Raw genomic sequence first — 26,679 nt, 5'->3', positions numbered from 1 at the left:
TCATCTTCCCCCCCTGCTGCTTTCCCTGGACAGCCTTTGTACTGGAATGTCAGCAGGCTGGGAATGTTCAAGGCAAGGATCTTTCCCATTCAGAGCAACAGATTCCAGCTGGAGCCTGGGGACAGCTCCTACACAGTTAGGGGCCATCAGAGAGGGCAGGCACAGGGGCTCTAGGGCAGCCGGAACTGCTCTGCTCTTGAGGCCCAGGCTCACTTCCAGTCCCTAACTGGGGAACACAAACATTCTTCTTCCTCTTGAGCCAGGTCAGGAAGAACATGGGCTTCAGGAGTTGTAGGGCTCAGGAGTGGCAGCCAGGCCCTAGGAATTTGAACCCTACCTTTCTGAGAGAAAAGGCAGGCCATTTCCTACAAGGCTATACGCCCTCCAGTCCTGAAGTAAATCAGGAAGGAGAGCCAACTCAAATTCCATCCTCAGGTGGAGCTTGTCTACCAGACTCAGGTTTTGTCGTCTATAGGAACCACCCAGCAGATAGGAGGTAGTACTGCTGAATTTGCCACCCATATTTTTCTTTTCTTCTTCTTTTTTTTGGGTCCGGTCTTGGGGCCTGAACTCTGGGCCTGGCCGCTGTCCCTCAGCTCTTCAGCTCAAGGCTAGCGCTCTACCACTGAGCCACAGCACCACTTCCAACTTTTTTCTTTTTTGCTTATGTGGTGCTGAGGAATCGAACCCAGGGCCTCAGGCATGCAAGGCAAGCGCTCTACCACTGAGCCATCTTCCCAGCCCCCATATTTTTCTTGTATACTGTGGGCCCTATAACATCATAAGGGCCTGCTTCCTGTCTTCATGACCTTTCTGGCTCTGTGCCCTTTGACCCCTGATCTCATTTCTGCTGGCTCCTCCCTCCCATTCCCATTTCTACCAGGAGCTGACTCATTTCCTCCCTCTCACCCAGCTTCTGTCATTGCCAGACCCTGTGGCTAGCTGGGTGCACGCTGGAAGGGAAATCTCTCCCTGGGCATTTCCAGCAGGATTTGGAAGCAGCCTCTTATTCTGGGGCCTGAGAGGTTAGAATGTGAGGAGTAGTGACTCCAGACCATAGGGACAGCTAGGTCTGAATGCTTCCTGAGCCTTTTTGCAGTCAGGAGAGATGTCAGGAAACCTGACATCTACCTACATCTACCTGTTCCCTGTCACATGTGGCAAAGGTGCCATCCTGTGATCAAAGACACTACGCTTTCACTAGCACTGCAGGCATCTGCAAAAAGCTAGATCTAGCCTGAGTATTGTGGTTCATGTCTATAACTCCAGATACTTGGGAGTGAGAGGCAGGAAGATTGTGAGTTCAGGGCCAACCCTAGGCAAAGTTAGAACTACTCTGTCTCAAATGCAAAACCCACATGAGTTAGTAATGTGGCTCATGTGGTAAAAGACTTGCCTAGCATGCTTGAGGTCCTAAATTCAATCCCCAGTAACAAAGACACACAGACACACACACACACACACACACACAGAGACACACACACACATACACACACACACACACTAGCCCTGGGTGGCATGGGCTAGAGGCCAAGTAGTGACAGCATTGTCAGGCACTATGAGACTGTCATGACTTTCTACAACACCTAATTTCATGCCCAGCCCCATCACATGAGGGGAAAGTGTCTGGAGATCCCAGTAGAACCTTCTAGGGGCATGATGAAGGGAAAATACCTGACAGTATCTTCTTGTGTGAGTTCTTCCTTGGGAGGGCCTGCCTTCAGCCTCCTGTCTCCCTCCTTTGTGGATTGCTGTGATTATGAGTGGACTGCAGAGGCCCTAGATGGGCTGGCATCTTCCATTGCCCTCCCCAGAGCTGTCCAGGCTGTGGCAGCCTGTGTGCCTGGCACTCCAGGCGCTGTGGGAACCAGCCTGTGCTGAGCCTGGCACAGCCTTGCCTTCTCCTCAGCAGACATCTAGGTTACCTAAAGGACACAGGCCCTGGGTGAGGTCAAGTCCCCACTCACTTGGCTATGCATCAAGATCAATAGAGGCAAGAGGGAAACTGGGCCTGTGGCCTGAGCAGCCTGGGGGGATTGCTGTGGTCTGTCTTCCTGGAATCCAATGACCAGCAAACATCCCTGTTCCCCTTAGCACTTGGCTTTGTCTGGCGTAGCCCCCGTTGCACAGCAGCTTGCAATTCCAGCCTTGAGGATTTCTGGGTACTGACAGGAATTTCTTGTTTAAGTCAGGTTGTGGGGGTTGTGCCAGCTTGACCACCCCACCTAAAATGCCCTTGCCTTCTTTGTGGGAGGTGAACCACCCTGTTAGGCACACAGATGCCCGTCTGCATTCCTCTCCCAGGGTTTCTATATTTCTCCATGCCCTCACCCAGCCTTCCTTGACCTGGGAAAGGAAACACAGAACGGGGCTCCGTGGCAGGATTCCTGGCATGGGAATGGCCTGGGTACTATGCATGGACTCCCTGCTGAGTTAGACTAGATTTTCCTTTTCTCCCACACTCCTCCAACATATTTCTGCAAGTAGCCTCCAGTCTTTACAGCCCTCACCTTCTCTGTCTGGTTTGAAGGCTGGCTTCAAACCAGAGGGCTTGGCTTCTGGGGAGGAAAGGCTGCGTTTTCCTGTTTTACTCAGGGCCTCTTTGTCTTTCCTTAGCTGAACTATTGTTCTGCTCTCTCCTCTATGCCTCTGAAAGGGGGACAACACATCCTGACTGAGGGGGTGGAGAACTTTTTCTGTCAAGGGCCATTTGGATATTTTTAACACCATTCTTGAGCTATACAAAATGATCAATATAGGCAGATGGCAAAAGGTAGCTGATAAGAAGCATCGTGTGTGTCCCATCCTGTACCAAGTGATTTCAAGAGCCTTATATGACCTGAGAGCTGGAAACTCTCCACCCTATGGGGGTCTCCTATCCTTTGTTCCATTCATTCTCTTCAAAGCTGTATCTGTATTTGTTATTGTTGCAGTGGGAACAGATGCTTGGCAAATAAGAATTGGATGGAGCTGGGCACTGGTGGCTCACACGTGTAATCCTAGCTACTGAGATCTGAGGAGGCTGAGATCTGAGGATCGCGGTTCAAAGCTACCCTGGGCAGGAAAGTCTATGAGACTTATCTTCAAATAACCACCAGAAAACGTGAAGTGGCCCGGTGGCTCAGGTGGTGGAGTGTTCACCTTGAGCTAAAGAGCTCAGGGACAGTGCCCAGGCCCAGAGTTCAAGCCCCATGACAGACCAAGAAAAAAAAAAAGAATTGGGTGGAAGATCTGGTTTTGAGTATAGGACTTTTTGGCAACTCATTTTGAGAGAAAGAAGAGGAAGGCAGCATAGGTGGTGGTATGTGTATTGCCAATACATTATAAGGTGTTGGGTGGTATGTGGACTCCAGCTGGACTGCTTAGTCCAAAAATTCTGCCTTTGCTGTTTTTGCTGGCAGAGTGACCTTGGGTAAAATATTTAATTTTGTAGGACCTCATTTTTCTATTTGTAAGATGAAAAAAATAGTATTACTGTGAGTGTGTGTGTGTGTGTGTATGTGTATGTGTATGTGTGCATGCACGTGCAAGTATATGTATATCTAGTACTGGGGCTTGAACTCCAGGCCTTGCATTCTTGCTTGTTTTTTTCACTTAAAGCTAGTGTTATACCACTGAGCCATACCTCCACTTCCACCTTTTTGCCAGAAAATCAGAGTCTCTAGGATTTATCTGCTAGTTTTGAACCATGATCCTCAGATCTGAGCCTCCTGAGTAGCTAGGATTACAGGTGTCACCCACTAGCACCCAGCATGTATCATTTTTCTTGGAAGGCCATTCTGAAGATAAAATGAGAAAAATCATAGCTGTGCCACACTGACAGGGGTTACAAGCCTCATACTCTAAGTGGGTGCCTGAACTAGTGATAGAATCAAACCCGATAGATGCCATGCTTCTTCCATATATACCCACCTATGAGAAAGTTTAGTGTGTAAATTAGTTACAGGTAAGAGATGAGCAGGAATAATAAGATAGAGCGGTCATTACAATATCTTGTAATGCAAGTTATTTGAAATGAGGACTTATTTCTGGAATTTTCCATATAGATAATTGAAACTGGAGAATATGAAACCATGAATAAGGAAGGATTACTAGAGGGCTCAAAAGTGAGCTCTATAGTCACTGATCCATCATCTCTGGTGCCCTGGGAAGTGCTTGGTGTCTGTGGGTGTGGACCATTTGCCCACCCACAGGCATGCTATGGGCCCTGTTCCTATTGATGACTCAGCTGTGAGACCTTTGCTCCTGTCTTCATGCTGGTGATTTTTTTTTTTTCTTTTAAATTTTGCCCAAAGTGCTCATCAGGGAGAGATGGGAAACAGTCCCAGGCTTACTCAGGGCCACACAGTGATTGAAGAGTGGAATGGCTTTGCTCTGATTTTCTCATCTGGTCTCTAGTTTGATGTCAGTTTTTCAAATTGTGCAGTTTTTTTTTCATGTGATGTCTCTAGTCAAATTCTTGCCTGATGTGAATACCTTTGCAGTATCAGACTTTGTTCTACCTGTTTATTTTCTAGCTAGACAAACTCACTCCTTTTTTTTTTTTTTTTTCATTCCACAGTTGATTGTTTCTTCATGGCTTGCATCTAACAGCCTACCTAGGTTAGGGCTAAGCAAGAATTGAAACATAGCAGAAAAGCTGCCTGACCTGCCAGTTCCCAGCTCTGTCTTCTGTAATTTCCATCAACATAAAAACCTGCCCAGACTCACCCTCTTGGATTTTGCTAACTACTGTAGCAACACTTCCTAGACTGAGTCCCCGTGATAGAATGGGATAGCCATCCGATCTACCCTGTTACCTTGCTGTGTGTCACAGGCCTGGCTGGAGCTTGCCTGAGCCTCCTAGGCAATGTCAGAGTCTATTCTCCACTTCTTCCTCCTTTACTTCATCTTGTTATGGCCCTCCTTGCCTGGTGGGCATGCTGCCCTGCCTGAGGTTGCACTGGCCTTATTTGCCCTTGCAAGTTCAGGGTTCCGCTGGAACTTCTTTCTGTGGAGCTCTAACATTGGATGAGTCCCACAGTGGGTGCTGGGGAAACCCTCTGGCCACTACATTCCAGATGTCTTACCCAGACATGGCCCAGAGGCTGTGGAAACAAGGCACGATTGTGTGGCACTGAGGGGCTTTCTCCCAAGCCAGCACGCCTTGGGGTGGGAGCAGGCTTCCATTCCATTCAGCTTCGCCTTTCAGCCCATGGCATCTGGCTTCTGCTCTCAGGCTGGGTGTTCATTGTGACTACCGTTCCCTCCCCCACTTCTTTTTGAGGCCTAGAGAAAGAGACAAAACCCTAGGGGCCAGAGGTCTAAGCAGATTTGGGGGGTGGGGGCAGTGGTGGAGAGAACAGCAGAAAAGTTAGGGGCACCATCTGAAGAGGGGCTTTGAGTAAAATGAGCAGGACAAACTGGAAGGAGGAACTTCTAGATCAGACCCGTCCAACAGAACATGCTGCCGAGATAGAAATGTTCTGTGGTTGATGCCATTCCATTTGGGAGCCCCGAGCCACATGAGGCGCAAGAGGCCATTGAGCACTTGAAATGTGGCTAGTTTAACTGAGCAATGAGATTTTTCTATTTTATTTTATGTCATTTTGTGCCGGTACTGGGGCTTGCATTACAGGCTTGAGCACTGTCCCTTAGCTTTTTCAGGCAAACTGTCTACCATTTGAGCCACAGCTCTACTTCCAGCTTTTTGCTGGTTCAGTGGAGATAAGAGTCTCATGAAACTTCCTGTCTGGTTTTGAACCGTGATCCTTGAGATCTGAGTCCCCTGAGTAGTTAGGATTACAGGCATGAACCACCAGTGCCTAACTTAAAATTTGAGTACTTCATTTTTTATTTTTATTTTTTGCCAGTCCTGCAGCTTGAACTCAGGGCCTAGGCACTGTCCCTGAGCTTCTTTTGCTCAAGGCTAGCACTCTACCACTTGAGCCACAGTGCCACTTCTGGCTTTTTCTGTGTATGTGGTACTGGGAAATCAAACCCAAGGCTTCATGTATGCTAGGTGAGCACTCTTCTACTGTCACGTTCCCAGCCTAGAGTATTTCACTTTAATGAGCAGTACCCCACTGTTTTGATTTACCTGAAATTTAAATTTCTACCTATTGGCAACTATATTGGACACTACCTCTAGACTGACAGCTCCCAGAAAGAAATGGAGGGCAGCGTTGAGTTCTTGAAGGCTCATGGCCTCCCGCAGAAATCTTGTAGTGAGACTGGACCTGGTGGCATTTCCCCTTCCTCATAGGAAGGAAGGGAAGGAAGGTTTGTCTTCTCTGGCAGTTTCTCAGCTTCACCAGCTTTGGAATCCTGATGCCCCAGGGCCAATAGGTCCTGGCTGTGTGCCACCACAACTGGGGCAGTGCTTCTTCTCCTTGCCAAGTATGTCCTTTGCCCAGCTTGGTAAGATACAGGTGTTCACATGCCCAGTGAATTTGAATGGCTGTTTATGTGGGAGCAGATACCTGGTAGGCTGGGCAGAGGCCTTTGCTTCTATGAGGGTTGCGATGTGTGCTTTGTTTTCACTGCAAAGGGTTCTAGAAATAAGCCCAATTGGGGCTACTCAGATCTTCAAATACTGAATATCCAGTGTTTGAGGGAGCCTAAAAAGAGCTTTTTTTTTTTTTTTGTACTGGTACTGGGGTTTGAACTTGGGGCCTTATGCCCTCCTTTAGTTTTATCATTTAAGGCTGGTGCTTTATCACTTGAATCACACCTCTATTTCTGGCCTTTTGCTAGTTAATTGAAGATTAGAGTCTCTTAAGATTTGTCTGCCCAGGCTGGCTTTGAACTGCAATCCTCAGATCTTGGCCTCCTAAGAAGGTAGGATTACCATTGTGATCCAATAGGTACCTGCCTAAAGGAGCCTTTTTGAGAATAAGCACCACAAGCTGTCAGCACTCCTAACATGGAAGATCTATTGATATCTTCTTTAAATTGGGGTGGCTGACCCTTAAGCTGGTTTTCCTTTTTTCTTTCAGTAGAAATAGAGAAGAGTTGTCATTTATATGGGAAGAGAACAGTGCTTCATTATGTTCATTCTCCAAGACTGCCTGAGGAGGGGGGATGAGAATATAGTGTATGTATGGGGTGCATTTAGTAGATTCAGAAGTGACCCAAGTCTGAGATTTGGGGGAGGGGTGTGAAGGGTTTGGAGAAACCATCCCTAAGCTTAGCCCTTGGCCTTGTGGGAGCTTGGCAGAACTGAGGAAGTTTGGAAATTCCCAGGGCTTTGAGGAAATCCCCAGCAGCTGAGTCTTTGGAGAGCAGCAGCAAGCCTCCTGGAGCTGCCAGTCAGGTGTTAGCAGGACCTGACTGCCTACCCTTGCAGATGAGCCCAGGCGTTCCTCCTTAGGCTCTGAGATAGTGTCGATGACACCAGGCTCTGGATGTGCTATAACTGGCTGGCTGTAGGAGGTGGCCAGTCCCTGAGCCCTAAGTCTCAGGGACCACACAGGGTAGTGGCTTCTCCCCACCTACTGACTCCTACTGGCTCTCTCAAACCCCAACCTCACGACACAGACTCAAAATGTCCCTGGTGACTTTTGACCAGGGGTTCAAATTCATTCATTTAACCCATGAGTAAGCACTTACCGAATTCCTACATATGTAGAGACTGTTTGTTGGTCGCTGGGGATAAGGCAATGATGTAAAGGTGGGCCCAGTTCATCCCCGTCTTTTGCCGTATCTCTCCTAAGACAGAGGCCATCTTGCCGCCTGCAGCCCCCTCAGGCCTCAGCATCCCGGGGACGCTTCCTGGGGGCGGGGAATGGAGGCCCACCCCGCCGAGGTGAAATCCCGCGGCCTCTACGCTAGAGAAGGGGACTGCTGCCCTCTGCCGGGCTCTAGCGGCGATACAGGATGGTCATTCAAGGGCTCTGCGCATGCACCGGCTCTGGCTCCGGCCCTGGCTCCGCCCATGCACTGGCGGATGGGGCCCGGAAGTGCGGGTCCAGAGCCGGTCTCGTGTGGGCGGGCCTTGAATACCTACCTGGGTATTGGGCCAGTCTAGGTATCCTTTCCGCTCTCCTTACTCTCCTTCAGGCCAACCCTAGGCCTCCTCCAGGGGATTATTCTCTTTCACTTTGGGATCCTCCAGACAGACACACAGACACACACACACACACACGAATTAAGAATAGTACACACACACACACAGACACACACACACACAGACACACACACACGAATTAAGAATAGCACACACACACACACACACACACACACACACACACACACACACACACACACACACACACACACACACACACACACACACACACACACACACACACACACACACACACACACACACACACACCACACACGAATTAAGAATAGTTCCTCCCCCCAAATTAGGGAAAGCACTCTTGCTCTGGCCTGTTTTTGAAGGCAAGTGAAGACTTCCCTAATAGCCTAGGAATCTGAGGAACCTGAGAAGTGGCCATCCCATGGATTGTGTGTGTCACCTGGTGGTAGCTGGTGTTCTCCTACCCAGGAAGTTTTAAGTGCCACAATGTCTCCCCCGCCCCACTTCCCCAATTTCCTTAAATAAAGAGTTCCATTAGTGATTTTTAAATATACATTGCAAAGTACTAATACAAGTATTATGCAATGTTATATTATACATTTGCAGAGCACTTATAGGCTTTTTCCCCTCTTAGGTTTTGTCTTACAGGGGAAACTATGGGGACAAATAGGGAAAGGGGCCTATCCTTTTATAAAGATATTCAATAGAACCTCAGTGGAAAATTTTCCAAACTACCTCTTTCCCACAAATTCTATATTTGACAGGTCTGTTTGGCAGAGTAATGGCTTGATGTCTTCTCAGACTCCCAAACTTAAAATCTTTACAAAGAAACCCCTTTGATTCCCTTTCCCAATTCCTCAACCCTTTGAATCCACTTCTCATCCTCTCCTCATGGCGAGCCAGTCTAGAAGATTCTTCCTCTTGCATCACCCTTTCTTCCCCACCTGCAGGAATCCTTATGTTTCATCTGGCTATTATCTTGATTTTCGTTAGTTCTTCAGCTTCTAGCTTCCATTCTTTCCCTGCATCCTTCTGTTCCATCAGCATTGCTAAGCAGGTCCAGTCATGCCCTCTTCTCTCAGAAGCCTGCCCCTGTTTCCAGGTAAAACTGGCATGGAAGTAGCTGGGCTTTGGAGTCTGAGTCTGAATGATTGCCCTGTCAGCCACTATCTGTGTTATCATAAGCAATTATTAAATTCTCTAAGCCTTAGCGTCCATGTCCTCAATTTCCCTTTCAACATTTACCTCTTGGGGTTTGATGAGGAAATTGATTGGCTCTGTACCTGCCACAGGGCTATGCTTGGAACCATCTTCTTTCCCTTAGATTGCTTAGCTTGCTTTTGTCTCAGGTATACATTTTTCAATTGTGTCATAAGGCTCAGCTCAACTGGATTAAAAAGAAGAGACTAATCTGATGTCAGTGGCTCGTGCCTATAATCCTAGCTACTCTGCAGGCTGAGATCTGAGAATCATAGTTCAAAGCCAGCCTGGGTAGGATAGTCGATGAGACTCTTATCTCCAATTAACTACCAAAAAGCTGGAATGGAGATGTGGCTCAAATGGTCAAGCAAAAAAGCTTAAGGACAGCATTCAGGCTCTGAGTTCAAGCCCCAGGACTGGCACCAAAGCAAAACCCCCAAAAGATTACAAGCTCAAACATCTGAAAAGTCAAAGCTGAAGCCTCCAGAAGCTCAGTCTTATCTGCAAACTTAAACAGTGTGGTCAGGGATCAGACCTGTTCTGTCTTTCTGCTCATCTAGGCTTGTTTGGGCCTCAGACAAATAATGGCAAAATAGCTCAGCTCAAGGTTCAAGTTATATGGGAAAAGGAGACTCAATAGTACCAAAGTTTCTTTTTTGACTATAATTGGATCACATGTCTTCCATGACCAAACCTTTAGACTGGGGATATTATTCCTGGCCAGGCCTAAAATGAGTGGGTCCCCAGAGGAAAACTGGGGTGCTGTTATCAGAGCATGGAGGACTGCACAGTGGGCCACAGAAACATCTGTTGCACACAGCACACAGTACACAGCACACAGCTTGCTTGGTGGGTCCTCTCTGCCTTCCCAGCCTTGTCTCTTATGTTTTCTTTTGTGTCCTACACGTTATCCAGGAATACTTTCTAGTCACCTTTTCTTATACTTGTCTTTCCACCCAGCATTCCCTTCCCGCCTCACCACCACATTATAAACTTCCCTCTTTCATGGCCTACCTCAAAGCTGTTTGCAAGCTGTATGCTCAACTCCCTTCCAGAAAAGATCTATGAACTTCCCTTAGAATATTGTCTTTGCTCCCCCATTGCTTTGCTCCAATTCCCCATTGGAGCACAGAACACATTCTTACTTGAATTATAACTGTTGGAGTACCTTTTTGTTCTCTCCTCTGCTGGTCTTGGAAATCAGAAAGATATTCATCTGTTTCACACATTCACTCTTTTTCTACCCAGTGTCTTCCCTGAGCAGGGTCAAGGCAGGTTAGTGCAAGGGTTCTAACAACAAGCAACCTACAACCTCTGCCTCGTGAAGCTAACAGGCAGGCATTGTGCTTCTCCAGTGCTGGTGCTGAGGTTTCATACTACACTGCTGGCTGAGTGTACCTCACCTCTGGCTACCTTGTTCTTAGCCACTCTGGCCAAGGACCTTTTGCTCAGCCACACCACCAGCTTCAACTACCAGAGCCCATGTGAATATCCTTTTGTGGCCTCCTCTGTTCCACCCAGGTTGTTATGTATGAACTTCTAGATCAACGAGTTGGGAAAATCCAGTGGAGGCTTAGTGCTAAGGAGAGGGCTGGCATATAAAAGAAGCAGCGTGTGGTCCATGTAGGGAGCACCATCTTAAGCATATGTCACCAATTACCATTCCAAACATTAATTTATGCAATGTATATGTATATTTATTTTATATTTATATTAATATTATAATATTTATTATTTTTATATTTTATAGTATTTATTATTATAATATTTATTATTATAATATTTATATTTATATTAATTTATGCAATGTATGTGTATACACTCTAAAGTTTAATAAATTCAACTATATGGTTGGGTAAGAAACTATAAAAATTATAAAATTATAAAAATGGTACTTTGGGTATTTTTATTATATGTTGTACGTGAGTGTACATTATGATTTCATGCAGCTGTGTTATGTAGTACAGTAGTTCCCTTTACCCACAGGCATGTGTTTCAAGACCCATAGTAAATGACCGAAAAAGTATGCTGACACTGGATCCTACATTAATACTGTTTTTCCTGTACATGGACCTATGAAAATGTCATTGTTGTCGTCGTCATCGTTGTCTTCTTCTTCTTCTTATCATTGTTGTTGTCGTCTTCTTCTTCTTCTTCTTCTCTTTTTCCTCCTCCTCCTCCTCTTCCTCCTCTTCCTTTTCCTTCTCCTTTTTGCTAGTACTGAGGGTTACTCAGGGCCTCAGACTCTTACGTGGCTACTTGAGCAGCAGCTCTACTTCTGGCTTTCTGGTAGTTAATTAGAAATGAGAATCTCACAGACTTTTTTTTTTTTTTTTTTGGTCGGCCGTGGGGCTTGAACTCTGGGCCTGGGCGCTGTCCCTCAGCTCTTCAGCTCAAGGCGAGCGCTCTACCACTTGAGCTACAGCGCCACTTCCAGTTTTCTGGTGGTTTATTGGAGATAGGAGTCTCATGGTCTCTCCTGCCCGGGCTGGCTTTGAACCGCGATCCTCAGATCTCAGCCTCCTGAGTAGCTAGGATTACAGGCGTGAGCCACCAGCGCCCGGCTCTCACAGACATTTTTGCTTGGGCTGACTTTGAACTGTGATCCTCTGATCTCAGCCTCTTTAGTAGCTAATATAGACATGAGCTACTGGCACCCAGCCTGTAGTTGTATTTTCACCCTTGTTTTCACACTTGGGGCTTCTTTTTGGTATATCTGAATTGCCAGCATTATTGTTCTTCCACTTTAGGGCATATGTTTTTGGGGGGAGGATGGGGGAGTGGGTGTAGTATTGGGATTTTGAACTCAAGACATTCTACTTGCAAGCACTCTACTACTTGAGCCATATCTCCAGCCTTTTTCTGCTTTATTACTATTATTATCATTATTATTATAGGATCTCATGTTTTTGCCAGGGGCTGCCCTGGGATTCTCCTACTTACAGCTTGCAGCATATGTAGGAGGTTCACAGGTGTCAGCCACCATGCTTAGCTTACTGATTGAGATGGGGGGTCTTGCTTACTTTGTGCTCAGACTGGTTTAGAACTGCTGTCCTCGTGATCTCCACCTCCTAAATAGTTCTGATTATAGGTATGAGTCACTATGCCTCTCAATAACCTTCCCCCAACCACATATATTTATTTAGCTGTGCCCAGGGCCTTGTGCATGCTTGGTAAATTCTTTACCACTGAGCTAAGTCCCATCCCTGGGGCCATTAGGAAGTAGAATGAGGATTACTTGAACCCAGTGCTGTGTACTGTGACCAAGGGCTCATAACCATGATAGTTACTGCATGAGTCACAGGCAGGTCACATGTGCAGTGTAGAGCCATGTGCTGAATAGGACAGATTTGATTATGTGAGATTTCATCATGCTTCTCAGAACTGTGTGCAATTTAAAATGTAGAAATTGTTTATTTCTAGCACTTTTGATTTAATATTTTCAGACTTACAGTTGACCACAGATAACTGAAACTAGAAAGTGAAACTGGGTAAGGCAGCATGCACCATACCTTGTGAGCAATTTAAGTGATCGTCTGTTTTTTACTATACCCTACTTTTGCCACAGATGCTGATTTTAGAATCAACTGACTTTAGACCCAGTGGGCCTTTACTGTGTATGAGATATGTTTATACACACACAGTGAGCACTGTGCATTTTTACCTTTTTTTTTTGGTTGGTGGTGGGGCTTGAACTCAGGGCCTGAGGCATTGTCCTTGAGCTCTTTTGCTCAAGGCTAACACTTTACCACTTCGACCCAAAGCTCTACCACCAGTTTTTGAGTGGTTAATTGGAGATAAGAGTCTCAGGAGGAATATTTTGCCTGGGCTGGCTTTGAACCATGAAACTCAGATCTCAGCCTTTTGAGTAGATAGGATTACAGGTGTGAGCCACCGGGCACCCAGCTTGCTGGGGGCTTTTACAAGAATTTATTGATGTTAATCATGTCACTGCTTAACAGTTTGCCAAGCCTAAGCTTACATATACTGGCTTTTCTATTCTTTTTTATTGGGGGGGGGGGGTGTCAGTCATGGTGCTTGAACTCTGGGCCTGGGCACTGTCCCTCAGCTCTTCAGCTCAAGGCTAGTGCTCTGCCACTTGAGCCACAGCGCCACTTCCGGCTTTTTCTATTTATGTGGTGCCGAGGAATTGAACCCAGTGCATGCGAGGCAAGCACTCTACCTCTACCACTGAGCCACCTTCCCAGCCCCTGGCTTTTCTACTCTTAACAACCATTGTTGTGGCATTTTTAAAAAATTTGAAGTATTACTTTTATTATTATTATTGTTTGGTGCCAGTACTAGGGCTTGAACTCAGGGCCTTACATTATTGCTCAGCTTTTTCACTCAAGGCTGGTGCTTTACCACTTGAGCCACATCTCACTTCCAACTTTTTGCTGGTTAATTAAAGATGAGAGTCTTGGGGATTTTTCTGCTTGGGCTGGCTTTGAACCATAATTTCAGCTTCCTGAGTAGCTGGGACTATAGGGGTAAGCCACCAGTACCTGGCTTAAAAAAAAAAAAAAAAAAAAGCTGTTTACTGGTGGCTCATGCCTGTAATCATAGTTATTCAAGAAGCTGAGATCTGAGGATCGGGGTTTGAAGCTAGCCCAAGCAGGAAAGTTTATGATCTTTTATCTCCAATTAACCATCAGAAAACCAGAAGTGGCACTGTGACTCAAAGTGGTAGAGTACTAACCTTGAGCAAAAAGCTCAAGGATAGCCCCGTGGCCCTACAACCAACCAAATAAAAAGAAAAAAGAAAAAAAGAAAGGTAGAGAGTCTAAGAAGTGATTTTCCCTTAGGTCACACAAAAGAAAGGATCTGGGCTGGGATTTAGCCCCAGGCGTATGCAGCTGCTAGGTCTCTGCTCCATGCCCTATACTTCTAGATTGGGTGTTGGGTTTCAGGAAAGGCTTCCTGAAGGAAGTAGGATTGAGATTGGTGTTTGGGGATGGGGAGGGCTTGGCACGCAGGAGGGAATGGTGGCTCAGACTCCGTGGTGGTGCCGTCAGCGGATATGGGGAGAGGGATCTAGGATAGGTGAGAGCCAGGAGAAGTGAGGGAGACTAATTGCAGAGGAGGGACCAGATTGCAGATTCTGGCTGTGGTTAGACACTGAGGGTCCTGAGGATGGCCTCGCTGGCAATGGAGCACCCGCAAGGCCTGCAGAGCCTTCTTCAACTCATATAGATGTGACCATGTTAAGACAGTGCCCACCTTTGGGCATAGAGGGATAGTCTGTGGTTGGAATGAAATTGAAGGGCTTCCTGGCTGCAGGTTTCTCTTTTCCCTATGGGAGATGAAGGTGCTTTGAGAGGATCTCGTTGGTCACCAAACTTCTCAGAAAGAATTGACAGAAATTAGCATTCTGAATAGAAAAGAGGCGTGGATGGGCAAATGGTTGCTAGTAATAGCACAAGACTACACATAAAGTGATGCTTCTAACAGGCAGAAGTCTTTTCTGTTTTTTGAGACAAGTTCTTATGATAGCCTGGAATTTACAGTCCTCTTGCCTCAGTTTCCAGAGTGTTGGGTTATAGGTATGAACTACTGTGTCTGACCAGAAGCCATATTTCAGAGCTCTGCTGAATGGCAATGGGCTTAGGAAGCCATCAAATAATCACAACAGAGGACCCTAAGTCCTGGGTGAAAACCTAGGTCCCTTGCTTACAGGATAACCTGCAGGTTCATGGACATCCACTTGTTCTGCATTCACACTCTTCTGGCAGGCCTACTAGTTATCTACTTTTCTAGCTTTTGGCAGAAATATCTTATTGGAAGGAAGTGAGATTGATTGATACAGCACACTGTCAGGCGAGTGACAGCTGACAGCCTGACATTGTAGGGACAAAAGACCTAAAAAGCAAATGTACAAGTTGAGTGCCAGTGGTTCACAGCTGTAATCCTGGCTACTCAACATCTTGACCTGGAAGGTTGCTGTTTGAAGCCAGAAAAGTCTGCTCAGTATTTGTGGGAAGAAAAATCTGCAAGACTCTATTTCTGTTAACCAGCAAAATGCCAGACTGGAGGTATGGTTCAAGTAGTAGAGGACCATGAACGTGAAGCACTGAGTTGAAGCCCTGAACCTGGACAAAAGAAAAAAAGCTTCAGGCAAATGTACAGCTACAAGGGACATCTTGGCCTTCCTGCATCCAGCACACTTGAGATTGCAGGTTGGCTGCAGTACCTTAATGGGAGCTGATGCCTTCTGAGGGAGCCTGTGGGATTGATGGGGTAGAAGCTAAGCTGCTATAGTCATCAAGGTATATAGCAAGCCTCTGTCTCTAAAACAAAAACAAAAACAAAAAAAGAATCATCTGGGGGAGTTTTGTTTTGTTTTAAATCCCAGTGCTCAAGCCTCTGTCCCAGACCATGTAAATCAAACTGAGAGGGTAAGGGTGGTATTCAAGTCCTCAGTATTTTTCAATTCCTTCAGGGTCTTTCAGTGGACAGTGGAGTTGGCACCCTTGTGTGAAGGAGGCTGTAGGGATGTAGGAACCTATGACACTGCATGTTTTCTGGAAGGACCAGATGGCCTCCCTGGGAAGAAGTGTCACTCCCTGGAAAGCAGAGGAACAAGCACTATATTCTAATAGCCTGTGTGGCTCACAGTGTGACTAGGCAACTTGAATAGTGTTGGCTAGGTAGGAGGAGAGCTGGTTTGGTCCTCTTGGGCAGTGATTACCAATCTTTTCTGGGAGAAAAGCATTACATACTTCCTGGCTGTTAGAACCTGCCATGAGTGACAAGCCTGTTTCTGAAAGCCTGGTCTGGGAGGTAGATCTGCCCCTCAGGGCATCCAAGCAGCACCCTTACTCCTTTCTTTCTTTTCTTATGGAAGGAAATAGGACCTTCTTGGTCTTTTTTTTTTTTTTTTTTTTTTGTCGGCTGTGGGGCTTGAACTCTGGGCCTGGGCGCTGTCCCTCAGCTCTTCAGCTAAAGGCGAGCGCTCTACCACTTGAGCTACAGTGCCACTTCCGGTTTTCTGGTGGTTTATTGGAAATAGGAGTCTCACGGTCTCTCCTGCCCGGGCTGGCTTTGAACCGTGATCCTCAAATCTCAGCCTCCTGAGTAGCTAGGATTACAGGCGTGAGCCACCAGCGCCCGGCTCTTTTTTTTTTTTTTTTTTTTAAGATTACTTCCTTTTTAAATTTTCTTTTGATTGTAAAGATGATGTATAGTTACATAAGTCATGTATTGAGTACATTTCTTTTTGAACAGTGTCATCTCTTACCTTGTTTGAGCTCCTATTTTTTAAGGTTCTATTTGTAGTCCTTTTTTATTGGGGGGGGTGCTCATTTTTTTTTTCCATCTTGGTCCCAGCTCCCATTTCAACCTCCAGGGGATCCCTAGCCCCGCTCTGGGCATCCTGTGGCACTAACCAGAGCCAGGCCAGGATTTCTCATTTGAAGAATACTGGCTGTTCACTGGCAGCTGTTGCTCATTGGTCAGACACCCATGATTTCCTGTGTCTGCAGGGCTAAGGCCCACCCATCCTGCCCCACCCACCGCACCTTCTGTGTCTATGCTGCTACTGGCTGAGGGAATGGACTGAGATGGAGGGGCGGGAGAGGGAGGAGAGAGAGAGACAAAGAGAGACAGAGAGACAGAGACAGAGAGACAGAGACAGAGAGAGACAGAGAGAGACGATTGATTCTCTGCACATCTCCTGTGTGTTACTCCAGTGAGGGAGTGCTTGGGGGAGGTGGAGTGGAGGGCTCTGTGGATCTCTGCTCTTGCTGGACTTTACAGGATTGCCATGTGTCCGATGTGCAGGCAAAGTGGGTAGTAGGCCTTGTCTGCTGTGTTGGATGTGGCGTTGGTGGCTGTCTCCGTCTCTGCTGCAATAATTATTAGATGGTAGGAGTAGAACTATGATATGTGCATTCTCAGGAACACTGTGCTGTGATTGTGTATGCTGGTGTGTGTATGTGTATGCGTGTGTGTGTGTGTGTGTGTGTGTGTGTGTGTGTGTGTGTGTGTATGTATGCGCATGTGCTTGTTTCGATCTTGGCCTGTGGGGCCGGGGGCTGCAGGTCTCAAATTCCTCTGCTATTTTTAGGGGCCGTATCAGCTCAGCTGTCCAGGAGCCTGGGTGTGTGTGTCAGAAGGAAAGTGCCACCCTCTCTGCCTCTTGCCCCTACTCCTCTCACACTGCTGCCCAGACCCCATGCCCTTACTCAGCCTCCTTCCTCCCATCCACCTGGGCCACATTGCCCTCGCGTTCTGCTCCGGGCATACCTGGAATCCGCAAGTCCTCCTCCGTCCTCCGGGCTCTGCTGTTTCCACAGGCTGGGCCAGGGTTGGGCAGCTGTGGCGGGAGGGGCCTGGGGAGAGGGAGGGAGGGGACCAGGGGCGGGGCTGCAGCCTGTGCTATTTTGAGCTGCAAACCAAGCAGCAGCAAGAGGAGACTCCTTGCTTTAGGCTGTTCCAGCTCTGGCCATGCGGGTGAGTGTCCCTCTGATCCCTTACCCCGGAAATGTCCCAGGGCCTCTCATGCTATTTCCCCATTTAGGAAAGGAGGAGCACATTGTTATTTCCCTAGATGTGGTCCAAGTAGATGGGTAGGCTGGGGTGGGGCTGCCCTGGGGTTCTCTCAGCCTCTTGGCAGAAAGGGCATTACCCAGTTAGAAGGGCAGCCTCAGAACCCCTCAGAGGCAAGGGCCCGACTTGTGACTTTGGGTGCTTTGGAGGGGGTGCTATGTTCTAAACCTCAGTTTCCTGAGACTGCCTTCCCACAGCCAGGCGTGACACGCCTTCCCACAACCATTAGTGTTTTGGAGGCCGTTATTTTTTTTCTTCCAAAGCCCCAAAACTCCAGCCCCGCCCCCCCGCCCCCGCCCCTGCCCCAGACCTTCAGATGTCTTGTCCCTGGCTAGATAGGCAAGAGGGGCCTGAGAGAAGATGTTCCTGGGAATCATCAGGGACCACTCTTCTTACTGTCCCCAAGAGGATATTCAGCATGGCCTCTTCCATTCCTATGCATAAGACACTTAGGAGGGGTTCAGATGGCTCTGGAGGATGCCCTGATGGTTTGTGAGTCCCCCTTTTAAAAGCAGAGTTTACTCCAGAGAAGTCAGTTCCTTAAAAAAGCAAATGAGGAAAGATATAGCTGCCTTCTCTCAGTCCATCCTGTTCTTCCCCCTAACCCTCCCCTCCCCCCACCCCACTCCTCCCAGCCATTAAGGATAAGGTTTTCAATTGAGTCAGCAGTTGGCAGAGTATGTGGGCTGGCCCAGTACGGAGGTGTATCAGGAGCTTGAAAAGTGCCCATGAGCATTTGTTTCTCTCTGTGCCCAGGGACTGCCCTGTACCCAGCCCCCACACTGACACTAGTATCCAGGAGTGTGTGGTCAGGATGGGTGGAGTCAGAACTCTTCACCCTGAGAGTTGGGTGCTACTCCTTACTCCATCCTACACCCCTGGGTCACTTGCACTGGGTCCATCATAGATTCAGGGCCACACATGCTGATGGCCAGACGGATGGCAAAGTGCCCAATAGACAGGCAATAAACGTCTCTGGGGAGGGGAGGCCTCCAGTAGGCCTGGCCGTTGGAGGAGGAAGCCCCAGGCCTTCTGCAACTGCAGGGGCAGCAGGAAGCCATTCCAGTGCACCTGCTTCCTCTGGGCTGGCTGGCAGTGGGGCCCCCATAATGGCTGGGGGTGCTCACAGCTTTCTGTTCCGCCTGGGGCCAGGGCCGGCTCTGGGTAGAAACTGGACCAAAAGAGCCAGAATGTCCCTAGCCAGCTCTTGTCTCCTTCTTCCTCTGGCAGGCATTGTGGCCCTCAGGTCACTGTCTGCAGAGCTCCTCCTCCTTTCAAGCAGCTCTGTGCAAATCAAGTTCAGGCTGTGGGTGGAGGAGCATGGAAAACCCTGCTTTTTACCCAAGCTGTTGCTCTGGCAGCTGCTGTGGACAAGGACCACAGTGTAGGTGGAAAATGGAGGCCAGGAGTAGGACTGACTTTTTTTCTTTTTCCCCCTTAAAGTGAGCCTTGGAAACTTTTGATAGAGGACAGACCTTGCTGTGAGTCCCAGATCTGCCACTTGCTACCTTGACGCCTTTGGCAAGTAGCTTGACCTTCTGAGTCACCTTTGCTCACTTTTGTAGGACTCATTACTGGGGGGTCAATAGCTTATGCCTGTAATGCTAGCTAATTGAGAGGCTGCGATCTGGAGGATAGTGGCTAGAGGTCGGCCTGGGCACTATTAGTCCACTATTAGTCCACTATCTCCAAAATAACTAGCAAAAAAGCAAGGGCTGGAGATATGGCTGAAGTAATAGAGTGCTAGCCAAATAAGCAGGCTAAGCCACTAAAAAAAATTTAAGTGGTAAAAACAGTAAAGTTGGGCTCAGACTGATACCTGTTCTAAAAGAGACATTATGGGGACCAAAAGGGATAATGCTTGTAAATGGTTTAGTGTAGAGAAACTGTTGGGGCTGGGTGTATAGCTCAGTGGTAGAGTACTTGTGTAGCATGCTTGAGGCCCTGGGTTCAAACTTCAGCAACATACTTACACACACACAGTTTATTGCTAATATTACTATTTCCTCCCTTCTCTTTATTCCTCCTCCCCAATCCAATTCCTTGCATTTATTGATGTTAGGTGGAGGCTGGAAGGAAGAGGATCTCCTCCAAGTGGACCTCTATGCCTCAGAATAAGAAGGGAGAAAGAAGGGAGAATTCCATGCCCTTCTCTCCTCAGAATGAGAAGGCCCAGGTGTTGTCAGGGTTGGCAGAGGAAGAGAGGCTGGGAAGTTACCTGGGCCATAAGTGACATCTTGGCTTCCTTCACACTCACTCTCTCTGAGTTACCTGCCACTCTTAGGGCTAGCAGTGTGTGGATTTCTGGCTTGGGCAGCCTAGACTTCTATATCTGTCTAGGCTGAGCATTGCAAGTCTGAAGCGCTGCCCATTGGATGGCATTATTCTCTGAAATCTCTGAAATGCACTTATGCTACCCTTTCTTTTCTTTTCTTTTCTTTTTTTTTCCAGTCCTGGGACTTGAACTCAGGCCCTGAGCACCATCCCTGTACTTCTTTTTGCTCAAGGATAACACTCTACCACTAGAGCCACAGCATCACTTCTAGCTTTTTCTGTTTATGTGGTGCTGAGGAATTGAACCCAGGGCTTTGTGCATGCTAGGCAAGCATTCTACCACTAAGCCACATTCCTAGCCGTTCCCCTTTCTTTTTGTGAGAGACATAGAGCATGAAAGTTAAAGGAGGTGGTTTGTGCTGGTTCCATGGGGGTAAAACCCTGCTTGGCCCTGATCCCTGACAGGCACCTTCTGGGGCTGAGCATAGATGGTCCCTTAGCACATTTCTTAGTTTTTTCCTCTTTGAGAACAAATGCTTCTGGCTGTTATCTCCTTTTCTTTTTTTTTTTTAATTGGCTATTTAGCCATCTTAATAAAAATAGGCAACAAATGCAAGTAACAAATGCATTATGATAATACCAAGTGTCTCTATTGGGTCTAATTCATACAATTTATGATTATTGTAATCATTGTTAACATACTATTTAGGTTCTGGCTTTTTTATTGATGTCATTTTATGAGGAGTTTTCCATATGTTGCATTATTCACGTATTTGTCAGTTTAAATGACAACAGCAATGTGTTGGACAAAAGCTTTGTTTTTACCTAACTGATCCTGATTTAGGCACTTGGATGGTTTCCAATTTGGAGTTGTTGAACAGAGGATTTCTACAAAAGTGTTTGCCTGGGTTTTGAAGGTTTTCTCTTTCTTTGTTTCTTAAAGTCAGCTCATTGGACATGCATTCCTGAAGACAGGGTGATGAGACCAGAGGATGATGCATTCTGTGGCTATTATGGTTCCACAGACAGTAGGGAAACAATTTCTAACTGTCCCTCCCCTCTAACTCATCCTGGGCCGTGGAGTTTAATATCTATTTATTGTCGCTAAATTTAGAGATTACAGCTCCCTAGTTTGTGCCTCCTCTCTGGGAATAGGGATGGACAAGAGTTATTCTCTGTAGTTCTATGAGGAAAGAGATCAAATGGGAAGAAAGTTTGGGACAAGAACCCTTATTCCACATTGTCATGCTTGTTAAATGCCTACAGTATGACTGGTAAGACAGAATCCTGCCCAGGAGGAAATCATAATCCAGGAATGACATAGTCACCCAAACAGCTCATCAAGATCCATGTGGATTGTGAATCCCAGCCCTGACACTTACTAGTCATTGGGCTCGGGGCAACTTACTCTTTTGTTTCCTTACCTAGAAAGCAGATTGTTATAAGGATTACATGAGAGACAAGTAGGAAATAGCTTTCTCTCAGGCTTACCTCAGAGTAAATAAGTAAATAAATGTCTTGGTTTCTCTTCTGTTCCCTTGAAGGAAGAGGTCAGAAGTGATATGGAAGGAGGAGATGGCTAGAGCCTCAAAAGAGTGTGGCAGCATCATGGTGAAGGTCTTTCCTTTGCAAGTCCAGAAACCCCACTTGGAAAAGTTGTATACTGGTGGACATCACACTATCAACCCATGCTTTGGCTTAAGCTGGCTCCTATAAACCTCTATGCTGCTGAAATGTGTCTGTTAGATTTGGCCTGAGCCCCACTGGTGCTTGCCTAACATACCATGATAGCAAAAGAATAGTAGCCTTGGAGTCAAACCCACTTGGGTTTAAATCCAAGTCCCACCTTTTATTACGTTGGTAACATAATCCCTTCCAGAGACCCTTTCTTCATCAGTGAAATGGAAATAATAGTTCTCATGTCATGAGATCTTTGGAAGAGTTACTCTAGAAAATCTGAGTTAGCCAACCATGGTGGCATATCTGTAGTCCCAAAATAGTTGAGAGGCTAAGGTGGGAGGCTAGCCTGGGCTTCATAGTAAGACAGAAAAAGAAAGTAACAAGCCGAGTATAATCCTAGCTACTCAGGAGGCTGAGATCTGAGGATCAGGGTTTGAAGCCAGTTGGGGCAGAAAAGTTCCTGTGAGACTCTTATTTCCAATTAACCGCCACAAAACTTGAAGTGGTGTTGCAGTTCAAAGTGGTAGAACGCTAGCCTTGAGCAAAAGAGCTCAGAGACAGTGCACAGGCCCTGAGTTCAAGCCCCACGACTTACCAAAAAAAAGGAAAGTGGGACTGGGAATGTGGCTCAATGGTAGAGTGCTTGCCTAGCATGCATGAAGCCCTGGGTTCGATTCCCCAGTACCACATAAACAGAAAAACCTGGAAGTGGTGCTGTGGGTCAGGTGGTAGACTGCTAGCCTTAGGATAGTGCCCCGGCCCTTGAGCCCAAGGCCCAGGACTGGCAAAAAAAAAAAAAAAGTAACAAAGAAAGAAGAGAGGAAAAAAGGAAGGAAAAGAGCAAGGCAGTAAAGAAGGAAAGAGGAACAGAAAAAAGAAAAGTAAAAAGAAAATGGATGTTGGATTCCTTATACAGGGCTCAGGGCCCATCTCTTTGTAGGCATTCTATATTCAGTAATGGTGGAAATGGCTGAAACCCTACAGGGAAATGGGCATGAGAGGCCTTGACTCTTAGCACCCTTGTTCCACAGGCCTTAGTACCCACTGTGGGGGTTACTATGAAAGAGGCATTACGATTGCATTTGGGGCCCAAATTCCTTACTGGTTCTGTACTGGATAAAGATTGCTCTTGATCCTAAGCAAAGCTTAGTTAAAATGCTGCGATAAAAAAGAGAGGGGAACTAGCCAGGCAATTCCGCATAAAAGGCATAGAGAATTTCCTCTGGGGAAAGCCCCACACATGGGTTTGGAAGGAGGAATAGCTGATGCAGGGGAACAGGCTGGTATCTAATAGCCTATGTCCTTCTGGACCATATGGGCTCTCCCTGGAAAAGTAGGAAGTCTTGGACAGAGATCAAAGAGCAAATGAATTAATTAAACAAGTTTAAAGTCTCTATCATATTAATAGAGTAGTAAGATGAAAGACAACAAAACCAATTAAAACTAATTGAGGTCAAGTGTGGTAGCGCACATCTATAACTCCAGCTACTTAGGAGGAGGAGTGGGTAGGAAAATAATGGTCTGAGGTCAGTCTGATAAAAAGTACAAGACACTATCCAAAAAGATGAACTAAAAGCTGGGCATCAGTGGCTCACACCTGTAATCCTAGCTATTTGGGAGGTTGACAATGGGAGGATTGCTGTTGCCAGGCAGAAGAGTTTGAGAGAACTCAACACATAGCTGGGCACCATGGCCTATACTTGCCATTCTAAGCTACACAAGAGGATTATGGTACCGGGCCAGCTAGGGCAGAAAAGTACACAAGACTCATCTCTATCGGGGGAAACTAGACAGGATAGTACATGCCTGTGATTCTAGCAATGACTGGAAGCTTACAGTAAGCCGATGGAGACTCAGGTACGTGTTTGGGTGGGAAGTGAGGCCCTATCTCAAAAATAACCAGCCAAAAACAGGAGGTGTGGTTAAAGCACCAACCTAGCCAGCATAAGGCCCTGAATTCAAACTCCACAACTACTTACTACTAACTACTAGTGCTACTATAATTGAAGCCTGGCATGGTGGCACACACCCTAATTCCAATTACTTGAGAGGCAAAAGTATGAGGCTCTTGAGCTTGAGGCCAGCCCAGGCAATATTAGTAAGACCTGTTTTCAAAGCAGAACAAAAACAAAATGGCTAAAGCATGGCTCAAGAAGTAGTTTTTTTTTTTTTTTTTGGGTCCGGTCGTGGGGCCTGAACTCTGGGCCTGGGTGCTGTCCCTCAGCTCTTCAGCTCAAGGCTAGCGCTCTACCACTTGAGTCACAGTGCCACTTCCAGCTTTTTACTTATGTGGTGTTGAGGAATCGAACCCAGGGCCTCGAGCATGCAAGGCAAGTGCTCTACCACTGAGCCACCTTCCCAGCCCCAAGAAGTAGTTTTTATTTTAGTATTAGGGTTTGAATACAGGGCCATGTGCTCTTGCTTGATTTTCCTGCTCAAGGTTGGAGCTTTACCATTGGACCCACAGCTCTGCTTCCCACTTTTTGCTGGGTTAATTGGAGATGAGTCTCATAGACTTTCCTGCCCAGGCTGACTTTGAACCAGGATCCTCAGATCTCAGCCTCCTGAGTAGCTAGGATTATAGAAGTAAGCTAACAGCATCCTGCTATGGCTTAGCTTTTTCTGTTCACAGCTGGCACTTTACCACTTGAACAATGCCTTCAGTCTGGCATTTTTCTGGTTAATTGGAAATGGAGTCTCTCAAACTTGTCTACGTGGGCTGACTTTGAACCTCAGTCCTCCAAGTCTCAGCTTCCTGAGTAGGTAGGTTTATAAGATTATAGGCATGAGCCACTGGTGCCCAGCTCTAGCAATCTAATAATTGATGATTCACCATAAGCAGTTATAAGAACAAAGCAAATAAACGCCAGTGAATAGAAGTGATTCTTTGGATAAAGCCTGAGCTAGGGAGGTTCTGCTAGCTGATTATCAAGAGGGCCAGTTGGGGTGTCTGAGCTGCAGAGGGGGCTGCTTACCCCTGGCAGGTAACTGGGTTGCAAGTAGAAGGCAAAATTGCTAGGGTGCTAGAGCACCTACCTTAATCTCCTTCCTGGGGAACCAGGGTCTCCCTACCCGGACTCCTAAGGGCTAGATCTGGAAAGGACATTAACTATATCCAGACAAGTCCAGCTCCTAATTCTCCAGACAGACAAAGTGGCTTATTTGAGAACACTGGTTCTCCAACAGTAGGAAGTTCTCCATTCTGCACACTCACCTTGCTCTAGCAGTTTAGCCCTTATTCTTCTAGACTTTCTGAGCTTCATGATCTCCTCCTCCACCCCATCTCTCCTCTCCTCTTGTTGCCCACAGCATTTGTCCCCGTGGGTCCTGGCTTTTAGGAAGACTCTGAGTCCCTGAGAGACCCAGCCCCTATTTCTTCTCTGACCCAGTGTGCAGGCTGCAGGCTGCCTTCAGCACCATGGCCTTTTCCTCAAGGTTCGCCTTCTGGGAGCAAAAGGAAAGTTGGATTTCAAAATCTTTGTTTTCCCTATGTGCCTGGCATGATGTGTCTGCAGGCTGGATTCTGGCTTGTGGGAGAGGGAGTTTTGGAAGCTCGAGATGGTTTGGGGCATGTGTTTGCACTTGGGGGTACAGGGAGGCTTGCCAGGGGCTGGGGAACTCTCTCCTGTCTTTATGGGCTCCTGTGCTGAGTCATGCTCCTCTCCTGAGTGCTGCCTCTGGTAAGATGAGCTGCCTTTTGTCCACGGTTGTCCCTCCACACCCTTTCCCTGTCCTGCAACCCTGACCTCCCTGACCCTTCCCTCTGCTGTGGAGGGGCTGCGGGGAAAGGCTTGGCTCCGAGGCCTCTGGATCTCCCTGAGTCTGGTCTGGGGGCTGAGGTGAGTAGAAGGGGTGGAGGGGTGGGAGGCAGGCCAGTTAGTGCCTGGGTCCAGAGAGTGATTCAAGCCATGGCAGACCTGGGTGTGCCTTTGTGCCCAAGTACAATCCCTGCCTGGGCAGTGACCTACAGCAGCCTGAGCCCTCTGGGTGTGTGGCGGGGGAGGGAGACCGTGAGTCAGCCTGAGGCTAAATCCAGAGCTGAGCTCAGAACTGGGCCCAGTGTCCCAGACACTTGAGGGGGTAACCAGTGTTCCTAATGCCTTACCCTTGGGCCAGACGTCTGGGGTCCCAAACTCAAGCTACTGGAAGGAGGATAGATTTGAAGCTGGTGAAGGACGTGGTGTGAATTTGGAATTCGGGCCATGCCTGAGCCCAGGCTAACAGCACTGTGTGTCGTAACTGTGTTGTTTGCATACACTTTTGCTGTCTTCTAACCCTTGTGCCTGGGCTAATGCACTGTGTGATCTGTGGGAGAGGGCTGATAGATTTTGGTGGTAGGGTGTGTGTGTGGCGGGGGAGGGAGGACAGGCAGCATGCTTTATTCCTTTGCTACTTACCTCCTCCCTGTCTTTTTTTGTACCAATTCATTTCTAAAGGAGTAGGATGCCTTCTGATGAGTATTTGCCATTTCTCCTCTGTCCATGGTAAGGTGAACCAACTTTAAAGCTTGAGTCCACTGAATACAGCTCTAAGGACAAAATGCAGCTTTAAAACTGCAGCAGCCATCAGGCTGGCCAGTGGTGCAAGCACTATTATTTGGAGCTCAATAATTGTCCATGGACTCTGGTTTAAAATAGAAAGCCATAAATCCCCCAGTAGATAATTGATTCCTAATAGTTTCTATGGATCTTCTCCATGAGGAATCCAGGACTTCTTCCTGGGTTCCTACTCCACTATGCAGAGAAAGCAAGGTATGCTGAGAATGGGCTGTGTTGTAATCAGGCCTAGGTGACTGAGGAAAGAAGGGAAATAAATCCTCTTGGACTGTCTGAACTTTTGGAGGGAGAGATGCTCTAGAAGAGGGGAAGCCTGTGAACTGAAAGAACCTTCCATATCACCAGGCCATTTTCCCAGACAGTTACAGTATTCAGTTGTTTGTCCTGACTCCTGCA

At 47.1% G+C, this 26,679-nt stretch overlaps 1 protein-coding gene across 15 annotated transcripts in view; it reads left to right on the top strand.

Annotated features, from left to right (window-relative positions):
* The window catches only part of Myo18a (myosin XVIIIA), a 107,212-nt gene that overhangs the window by 24,499 nt on the left and 56,034 nt on the right, over positions 1-26,679 (top strand). For 2 of the 15 annotated variants that reach the window (XM_070027355.1, XM_070027353.1), the window contains exon 1: positions 25,809-25,895. The exons of 12 other annotated variants lie outside the window; for them this stretch is intronic. In XM_070027355.1, the coding sequence (XP_069883456.1) occupies positions 25,824-25,895 (72 nt within the window). In that variant the 5' untranslated portion in view covers positions 25,809-25,823. Of the gene's footprint in view, positions 1-17,617; positions 17,678-25,808; positions 25,896-26,679 lie in introns of those variants that run through there. One more of the 15 variants, XM_070027356.1, reaches the window with a different exon arrangement.

The sequence above is a fragment of the Dipodomys merriami genome, unplaced genomic scaffold (assembly GCF_024711535.1).
Source record: "Dipodomys merriami isolate MVZ:Mamm:240054 unplaced genomic scaffold, mDipMer1.0.p SCAF_19, whole genome shotgun sequence".
In the NCBI taxonomy this organism is placed as follows: Eukaryota; Metazoa; Chordata; class Mammalia; order Rodentia; family Heteromyidae; genus Dipodomys; species Dipodomys merriami.
The sequence above is the reverse complement of the archived record's forward strand: the minus strand, read 5'-3'. Positions and strand labels throughout refer to the sequence as shown.